Source organism: Eimeria acervulina, genomic scaffold (genome assembly GCF_000499425.1).
Source record: "Eimeria acervulina Houghton genomic scaffold, Eah_scaff927, whole genome shotgun sequence".
In the NCBI taxonomy this organism is placed as follows: Eukaryota; Apicomplexa; class Conoidasida; order Eucoccidiorida; family Eimeriidae; genus Eimeria; species Eimeria acervulina.
In genome coordinates this window covers 2,434-11,792 of record NW_013549516.1, presented here as the reverse complement: position 1 = coordinate 11,792, position 9,359 = coordinate 2,434, and the positions used below count along the sequence as shown (strand labels likewise).

Genomic DNA, 9,359 nt, shown 5'->3' with positions numbered 1-9,359 from the left:
ACCTGCACCTGAAGGAGTAGATCTAAAGACATTACAACAACAAGAAGAAAGAGAAGAATTAGCTTTCAAATTAGATAAAGTTATAGGGTATTGGTACGATGGCCAGCAGTTTGCTTCTTTGCGTGAATTTGTTGAAGCATACAATACAGATAAGAATTTCAAGAAGATTACTCCGGAGATATTTCAGAAGCGTTTAAAAGAGCAACAGCAGCAGCAGCAGCAGCAACAGCAGCAACAACAGCAGCAGCAACAGCAGCAAGCAGCACTTCGTCGTTTAGCTCCTGCCTGGCTTGCACCTAATCCAGAAGGTCGTGTTGGGCTAGAGTATCGTGCAGCACCAGAACATATAGAGCCTCAAGGAAGAAGGTATACAATAAAGCAATCACCAGGGCAGCAATCGTACAGTGTAAATTATGCAGGATGGGACTTTGTAATAAATATGGATAGAGATACAGCTTTACGTGTCTGGGATGTTCGTTTTCAAGGTCAAAGACTTGTGTTTGAAATGGGTATGATGGAAGCATTAGCTCATTACTCAGTTGCAGAAAGAAACTGGTATTTCATTGACTCTTGGTATGGAGGTCTAGGCTCAGCTTCTCGTCGTCTTCATCCTGGAATAGAATGTGCAAAGACAGGACAATTATTATTTGATGGTGGTTCTTTATGTATATTTGAAAAAGATTATGCACGACCTCTTCGTGCACATTGGAAGAGTGGGACATTAAGAGATGGTGCACCTCATATGGCATTAGTATTAAGACATATGATAACAGTTAGTAATTATGATTATATAACAGATTATTATTTTCATATAAGCGGATGGTTAGAAGCTTCCGTCTCTTTCACTGGCGAACTCTATGCAGGAGTAGAAGTACCTTGGTTTTCAGCAAGACAAAGAAGGCATGGAACACAAGTTAGCGGTTCTATGAGAATGGGTGCACTTCATGGTCATTTAGCTGTATGGAAGGTAGATTTTGATTTAACTCCTGATTATAGAAAAAACTCTGTTGTATTCAGTGAAATTGTTCATGACACTGCAAGACCAGGGGCTATTAAACTTGATCAGTGGATTGGCGAAAAAGAATTAGATGGATATATTGCTTATAATAGCACAAGGCCTATTCATTATACTATTGTTAATGAAGATCATAATGTCTATGGAAATGTTGGAGGCATGACCGTCATTCCTTATCCCACCGTTGCAGTAAGCAACACCCATCACATCCTGCTGCTGCTGCAAGTGATGCTGCTGCTGCGACTGATGCTGCTGCTGCTGCAACTGATGCTGCTGCAACTGATGCTGCTGCGACTGGTGCTGCTGCGATTGATGCTACTGCTACCGCCACTGCTACTGCTGTTGCTGCTGTTGCTGCTGCTGCTGCTGCTACTGCTGCTGCTGTTGCTGCTACTGCTGCTGCTGCTGCTGCTTCTGTTGCTGCTGCTTCTGCTGCTGTTGCTGTTGCTGCTACTGCTGCTACTGCTGATGCTGCTGCTACTACTGCTGTTGCTGTTGCTGTTGCTGCTGCTGCTGCTGTGTTCAGATTCCGAATCCTCAGTTTGAGCTGTACACGGGGCCTTGCGCTTGGGCCAAGTACAGAGTTGCTACGACTGTGCGGCACCCTGATGAAACAGAAGCAACACTACCTAGAGACAATAAATATGCTTTGAAGCCGGCCGTCTCTCTTGATAGATACTTGAGGGTAAGGCAGACACCTCCTCAGTAGTATTGCTCATGCTGCTGCTACTGCTGCTGCTGATAGTACTGCTGCTGCTGCTGCTGCTGCACTTGTGCAGCAGACAGCAGGTTAAGAGATGCCTTCATGGATGGAGATCATTAGTCTGTCTGTCTGTCTCTTTCTGTATCTCTTTGCATCGCTCTCTTTGACTCTCTTTATCTCTCTCTTTCTTTCTTTCTATCTCTTTATCTTATTCCTTTTGTCTCGCTTTATCTGTCTCTCTCTGTATCTCTGTATATATCCTGTTGTCTCTATCTATCTCTCTGTCTGTCTACACATCCCCTATATATATACTATATATATTTGTTAATGTATATATCTCTTTATTACTATACATAAAAAGATATATATATATATATATATATATACATATACATATATATGTATCTGTAGATTAATTGTTTTTTTATGTTTTGTTTAGAACAACGAGAGCATTCGCAAGGCTGACTTGGTGACGTGGATATCGAGTGCAGTGTGGCATATACCGGTAGTAGAAGACATGCCTTTAACATTATCTCAGGGTAATACATTAGGTTGGTTAGTAAAGCCTCATAATTATTATATGGAAGATATGAGTATGGATCTTCATAATGCTATTGGAGGCGCTGTACAAGACCCAGGGACTTGTGCTATTATTAGACAAGAAATGCCTAGATATGGAGATACACCTGAAAATTAAATCTATTCTCTCTTTACTCTTATCTTATTTATATGAAAATCAAACCTAATGTCTCTCTCTTTATGTTTTATATGATGTGGATATACACCTGAAAATTAAAACGAATCTCTCTTCTTTTTGCTTCTTCTTCTTATCTTCTTTATATGATATGGAGATACACCTGAAAATTAAACCTACTGTCTCTTTACTCTTCTTCTTATCTTATGCTTTATAGGATGTGGAGATACACCTGAAAATTAAACCTACTGTCTGTTTGTGCTTCTTTATACGATATGGAGATACACCTGAAAGCTAAACCTACTGTCTCTTTCATCATCATCTTCTCTATTTACTAACTCTTGTTCTTATGTGTGGAGATACAATATTTATATCTCATGATGTGGAGATACACCTGAAAATTGCACCTAAAGCATCTTTCTTCTGCTTCTCTTCTACTTACTAACTCTTGTTCTAATGTCTATCCTGAACATGTAAGCGTTATCAACAGGGGTTATAATGATATATTATTATTATTATTATTATTATTATTATTATTATTATTATTATTATTATTATTATTATTTATATCATAATGATATTATTATTATTTTTTGATTATAATCAGATATAATAATAATAATATTTATATTATTATTATTATGAGTATGATCATTGTATTATAATGATAATAGTCTATTATACTAATATAATACTTATAACGATAATATTATAATGTAATGATTGTAATCGTGCATTATAATAATATTATCTTTATAATTTAATAATTATAACCATGCATTATTATTCTGATACTATTATTATTTTAATATAATAATTATAATAATATATGTGCATAAATACTAATGAATATACTGACGAAGCAAAAGGAGACACAAGAAAACCGAAGAAAAGAGACACAAGAAAATTAACAAACAACGACAGGGGAAGACAGCAACAAGTGATTATTTGCATGCATGCAGCAGCAATAGCTGCTGCAGCAACACCACCAGCAGCTACAGCAGCAGCGGGAACACCAAATGCAGCAGCAGCTGCAGCAGCAAATGCAGCAGCAGCTGCTCTATCGACTACAGGTAGATGCGGGCACAGGTCAGACAGAGACATCAAGAAAGATATACTTATATATATATATACGCATATATATATAATATTTATATATATAAATATGTATATATGTGCATGTCAGTGAAGAGATATACAAATAAAGAAATGCATAAATGAATATTTATGCTTATGCTTGCTATGCTATAAAGCCGTGAATAAGCGTTTGCATGCATGCACACCTCGTAGTACGTATATATAATATATAATATATATACACTAAATAGATTTATATGTTATATATAATATATAATATATAAATGGTATACAAATTAGAGTCGTGCATGCACCCTGCGGCACGACCCCTTTGGGGTGTATGCAGACCCTGGGGTTTGTTATTTTTATTTACATATAAATTAAAAGCAAGCAGCATGTTTGTTTATGATATTAAATATAACACAAACAACAACTGACGATATCCAGTCAGTTGGGGCTCCTCCCAGGTGTGTTTATTTACAGCTGTTGCTGCAATGCATGCATGCATTGCAGCAACAGCAGCTGCAGCAGCAGCAACAGCAACAGCAACAGAAACTCCGGCTTTCATTGGTTTAACATTTCAGTCGGGGTCTTCCTACGGAGGTGTACAGATACTCAGCTATTACAGCGCACTTCACTGCATGCATGCACTTATTTATATACATTTGTTTATATGCATGTGTCTAAATGTGTTTATATACATATGTTGATATGCATTTATTTATGTGCACTTACGTGCATGCATTTATTCATTTGCCTCTACTTAGAGGGTTAGGGTTTAGGGTTTAGAGGGTTCAGGGTTTAGGGCTTAGGGCTTGCGGTGTAGATCGTTATACACAACAGCAGCTTTATCTATGCTCAGTCTGCCGACATGTTAAAGGCTCATTCATTAATAAGATATATATATATATATAGATTTATATATATATATATATATATAGATATAGATATAGATATATAGATTTAGATATAAAGATATAGATATAGATATAGATATAGATATAGATATAGATATAGATATAGATATAGATATAGATATAGATATAATTAAATATGAATATTAATATTACAATACCATATAATACTTCAGTGTATTTTGTATACTATCAATTTGCACCATATAATATTGCATTAGACTATATAATATTATATAATATTATATTATAGCAAATGTTATTATATGCATATTTATTTAAATCTTCTCTCTTACATTTTAAATTACCCTCTATTTATATTTATGGATATTTAATCGAGTCAACTGACTGTCTATAGAAGGCTTTTTGCATGCAAGAAGAGATATCTTTATTTTTATTTATTTATTCAAATATTCATTAATTAACTATTTATGTGTTTATTAATTCATTTAGAAAACGAGAAAAGATATATCTATATTTATTTCTTTACTCAAAAACTTATTATTATTTATTCAGAATGCAAGAATAGACATCCTTATATTTATTTATTCATTCAAATACTTATTTATGTATCTAATTTAATTTAGTTTATTTGTTTGCTTGTCGCAACAAAAACAAAACAAATAAAATTACCCTGCGCCTCCTGCCAAATGAAAAAGAGGCCCCAAAACGCTAAACAGAAAAAGCCCCAAAACGCAAATGCATGCGTTTGCATGCACTTGCATGCATGCATCTGCATGCATGCATACATCTAGAAACAATTAAAATATGCATGCATGCAGAAGCAATTTAAATAGTGATGCATGCGTTGGGAGGTTGAGGGGGGGGCGGGGGAGGGGGCCTGCAATGGCGCATGCGCAGCTGCTGCGTGCCTAGGGTTTAGGGTTTAGGGTTTAGGATTAGAAACAGAAGATCCGCAAGAGGTCTCATACACCCATTTGGAGCATCTAAATGAACGCGTTGATGCTGCTGCTGCTGCTCTCGCTGCTGACTCTGCTGCTGTTGATTCTGCCGTTTCTGCTGCATCCGCCGCCGTTGCTGCTGCTGTTGCTGCTGTTGTTGTTGTTGCTGCTGCCCCTGTACTATCGCCAGCAGCAGCAGCAGCAGCAGCACATTCAAATAGTTCAGCGTACACCCCAAGTTGCTGCCTCTCTACTGAGTTGAGCTTCATAGAGAAGTCTCTGCAGTCTGTTTGCTAGGATTAGCATGCGATTAGATAGAGAGCTGAGGGGCCCCTCTACGCTGCCTTCTGCTGTATGTCCTGCTCCGAAGCTGCTGCTGCTGCTGCTGCTTTGTCTTCGCCTCTCTGCCTCCTCATAGAGCAGACGCACCACTGATGGGGCTAGGGCATCCGCTGCAGCAAACAGCACTTGAGCAGTGGCACCGTTCCTGCTGCTGCTGCTGCAGCTGCTGCTGCTGCTGCTGCTTGAAGAGGGTAAGTGCAGCAGCAAGTGGCTAGGCAAGTGAGCCTGACGCAGCAAGTTGTCTCGGCGTTCTAACACAAACTCTTCTCTGCACTTCTCCCCAAATATTATTTTTTTTGTTTTTTGTTTATTTGCCTCCACTTGCTGCGCGAGGTCATTGCTGAAGCAGCAAACATCTTGCTGCCCACGCTGTTTGCTGCTGCTGCTGCTGCGCTGCTGCTGCTCCTGCTGACCCCCACTCTCATCTCCAGAAGCAGCAGTAGCAGCAGAGATACACCCTGCTGCTGCATAAGAGTTGCTGCTCTCTTGAAGCGTGCGGGGCTTAAGAGAAGAAAGATAAAATAAGTTTGGTGAGACAGACAAACAATAAAAACTGCGGGGCCCTGTTACTGCTGCATGCAGCAGCAGCAGCGGCTGCAGACAAGGGACAAAGCACGAATCTGCTGCACTTGCTGCTGCTGCACCTGCTGCTGCTGAAGCTGCTGCTGTTGCACCTGCTGCTGCTGCACCTGCTGCTGCACTACCAACCACCAGCTGCAACAACGGGTGCTGCCTTCCTAACCAGCAGCTCGGCGAGCAGCAGCAACACTCATGCTGCTCGTAGCTGCTGCTGCTGTTGCTGCTGCTGCGGGCGGCGAAGCAAAGCCAGCGGTGGTGCAGCTCGATCAGGTGCTTGATGCCTTGCTGTGAGGTGTACATACACTTCGGCTCTGCTGCTGCAGCATAAAGCGAATCTTCGCGTTCTACTGCATCCCAGCAGCAGCATGGAAAGGCAGCAAACTCCCCACAAAGAGACAGTGCAGGAGACGAAGACAACAAGGAACGGGGCCTGCTGCTGCTGCTGCTGCTGCTGCTGCTGCCCTGAAGCCCATGACAGCTGCAAACAGGCTCCCTATTAGCTGCGGAAGAAGCCTTGGTGTTGCATGCAGCATGCGCGCGAGTGCTACTACTACTACTACTACCTCTACTACTGCTGCTGCTGCTGCTGCTGCTGTAGCTGTCTGCTTCCCAGCAGCAAGGCATCATGAAGCGCTCTGCGTCTGAGAGGCGAGGCAGCAGCAGCAAAGCTGCATGCGGAGCCAACATATATGCAGCAAGGGTAACGAAACCCAGGAAGGAACGTGATGCAGAGACGCGCATGCCCCCCACTCTGCTGCTGCTGCTGCTGTTGCTGCTGCTGCTGCTGCTGCAGGCGAATGCCTCAAGGGTTTCGACTTGCACTTTAAGAGGAAGCCAAACACAGGCCTGACAAAACGCCACAACTTCAGCAGCTAAGTGATCTTCTGCTGTCTCCGGAGCTTTTCCTGCTGCTGCTGCTGCTGCTGCTGTTGCTGTTGCTGCTGCTGTGGGGTCTTCCTCTGTAAGCAGCATCCTTCTTTTATGATGCAGCAGATCTACAGGGGCAGCCCCTGAAAGAACCATATAAACGACAACGCATGCAGGCATCTTTACTAGCTGCTCGTTGAGCTCACGGGTTTGCTGCTGCTGCTGCAGCTGCAGCTGCTGCCGCCGTTCCTGCTGCAGCACAGCAGTAGGTAAAGAATTAATTTCTTCTTCATTTAAAATCTCCTGAATTCGCATGCAATCCCGACGCAGCAGCAAAAATGCCTCAAGAGCTTCTGCTGCTGCACCCCACACAGCGAACGGGACGTGTCGAGCAGCAGCAGCTGCTGCTGCTGCTCCTGCTGCTGGTGTTGCTGCTGCTGCTGCTGGTTCAGCAGAAGAGGTGGAAGATGCTGTGCCTGACAATAAGGGTAGCACCCACAGCAGCATGAGTTGCTGCAGCTCTCTAAAGAAAAGCAGCTTCATAGAGACTGAAGCAAATATATAAGAGGGGGCTTCTCCCTCAACAAGAGAGAAGCAGCTGCGTCTCTGCTGCTGCTGCTGCTGCTGCTGCTGCTCCCAGCGCTTGCGCTGCTGCGTCTCTCTCCCGCTGCAGCAGAGCCCCTGTCTTGTAGCATCAAATATGCGGCGCATGCAATTAAGATAGCAGCACCACAGCAGCGGCTCCGCGCGAGGCAGCAGCAAACCCCGCAGCAGCAGAATTCCTAGCAGCGAAGACAGCTGCCGGGGAGACAGTGCGCCTGCTGCAGCAGGCAGCAACGCGAAGAAATAACAGACCATTGCAATACTAAACCGACGCCATCGATGAACCGGATACTGCTGCTGCTGCTGCTGCTGCTGCTGCTGCTGGCGGTGAGCAGCAGCAGCAGCAAGGCCGAAGCCTGCATGCGCAAACCCCACAACAAGAGACGCCAACTGCGGCAGGCGATCGCAGTGTCTGCAGCAAAAACGCAGAATGCTAAGCTGCAAAGCAGAGCAAGCTTGCAGCTGCTGCAGCAGCCGCTGCTGCTGCTGCTGCTGCGCATGCGCAGCCTTCCCCGCCGTCCCCGCAACGGCAGCACCAACAGCAAATCCACTCCCCCCACCATCATGAGCCCCAGCAGCAGCAGCAGCAGCAGCAGCACGAGCAGCAGCTGCTTGCTGCTGCCTGCTGCTAGCCTTAGCAGCAGCAAGCTCAGCAAGGGCCCCCCCTGCTGCTTCTAAAGCTTTGGCGAAGAGCAGCGTCAATCTCCGGCTTAGCTGCATCTCTAAGAAAGGAGGGAGACCCCTATGAGAGAGGCCCTCAAGGAGACAGACAAAGTGCAGCACAGGAAGAGAGTTTGCTGCTGTTGCTGCTGCTCCTTCTCTTGAGGCCCTCTGGCTGCTGAGGAGACACACGCAATCCATTGCAGCAACAAGCTGCTGCTGCGCTGCTGATAATTCCAATAGATGAAGATCCTGCTGCTCTTCTTCCTCCGCCTCCTGCTGCTGCTGCTGCTGCTGCTGCTGCTGCTGCTGCTGCTGCAGGGGCAGTTGCGCCTCTGGCAGCAGCAGTTCTTCTCCCTCTCTCACCTGCAGCAGGTGCTGCAGCGCCAGTCTCGTCAAACTCTTCTCCGGTAGACTTACTAAAGAGCCTTCTGCTGTGTGGTTGCTGAGGTGTATGTACACCAAACTTAACACTAAGCTTGCTGCTGCATCAGGGCATCTCTGCTGCCGCACCTTTGATGCGTGGGGCACTCCAAAGGAGACAACAGAGCCGCTGCTGCTACCGCTGCTGCTGCTGCTGCTGCTGCTGCGGCCCCCCCCGTAGAGCCAGTCTATCAGTTTCTCCAAGGCAGCACTCGATGGGTCCTGCTGCTGCTGTTGCTGCTTGCCCTGTGCATGCCTCCCAGCCTGCTGCTGCTGCTGCTGTTGCTGCTGCAGCAGGCGGGTATCTGCCTCGAGGGAGCCCCCCAAGGCTAGGGAGACAGAAGTGAGGCAGGAGACTCCTGCGCTGCGCTGTGCTGCTGCAGCACGCGAAGGTGGCAGCAGCAAGAAGGGGGCCCCCAGTAGAGCAGCAGCAGCAAATGCACGTGAAAACTTCGCTAGGGGCCCCACAGCCTGAGCTGCAAGCGAGCGGCTTACAAGGCTCTCGAAGTGCAGCAGCAGCCTCTGCAGCTCGGCGACTTGCTGCTGCATGCGGGGGAGAGTGAATCGCTGCTGCTGGTGC

At 44.9% G+C, this 9,359-nt stretch overlaps 2 protein-coding genes across 2 annotated transcripts in view; one reads left to right on the top strand and one right to left on the bottom strand.

Annotated features, from left to right (window-relative positions):
- EAH_00052240 (Membrane primary amine oxidase, related) lies at positions 1-2,415 on the top strand (the record flags this gene model as incomplete). The annotated part of the gene is made up of 3 exons (XM_013394095.1): positions 1-1,204; positions 1,542-1,700; positions 2,158-2,415. Coding segments are annotated over 3 exons (1,621 nt in total), but the record flags the coding sequence as incomplete, so codon positions are not given.
- Positions 2,416-5,527: 3,112 nt separating this feature from the next.
- The window catches only part of EAH_00052230 (hypothetical protein), a gene marked incomplete at both ends in the record, with an annotated part of 5,047 nt that continues 1,215 nt past the window's right edge, over positions 5,528-9,359 (bottom strand). The window contains one exon of the mRNA XM_013394094.1: positions 5,528-9,352. Coding sequence (XP_013249548.1) covers positions 5,528-9,352 — 3,825 coding nt within the window. The remainder of the gene's footprint in view (positions 9,353-9,359) is intronic.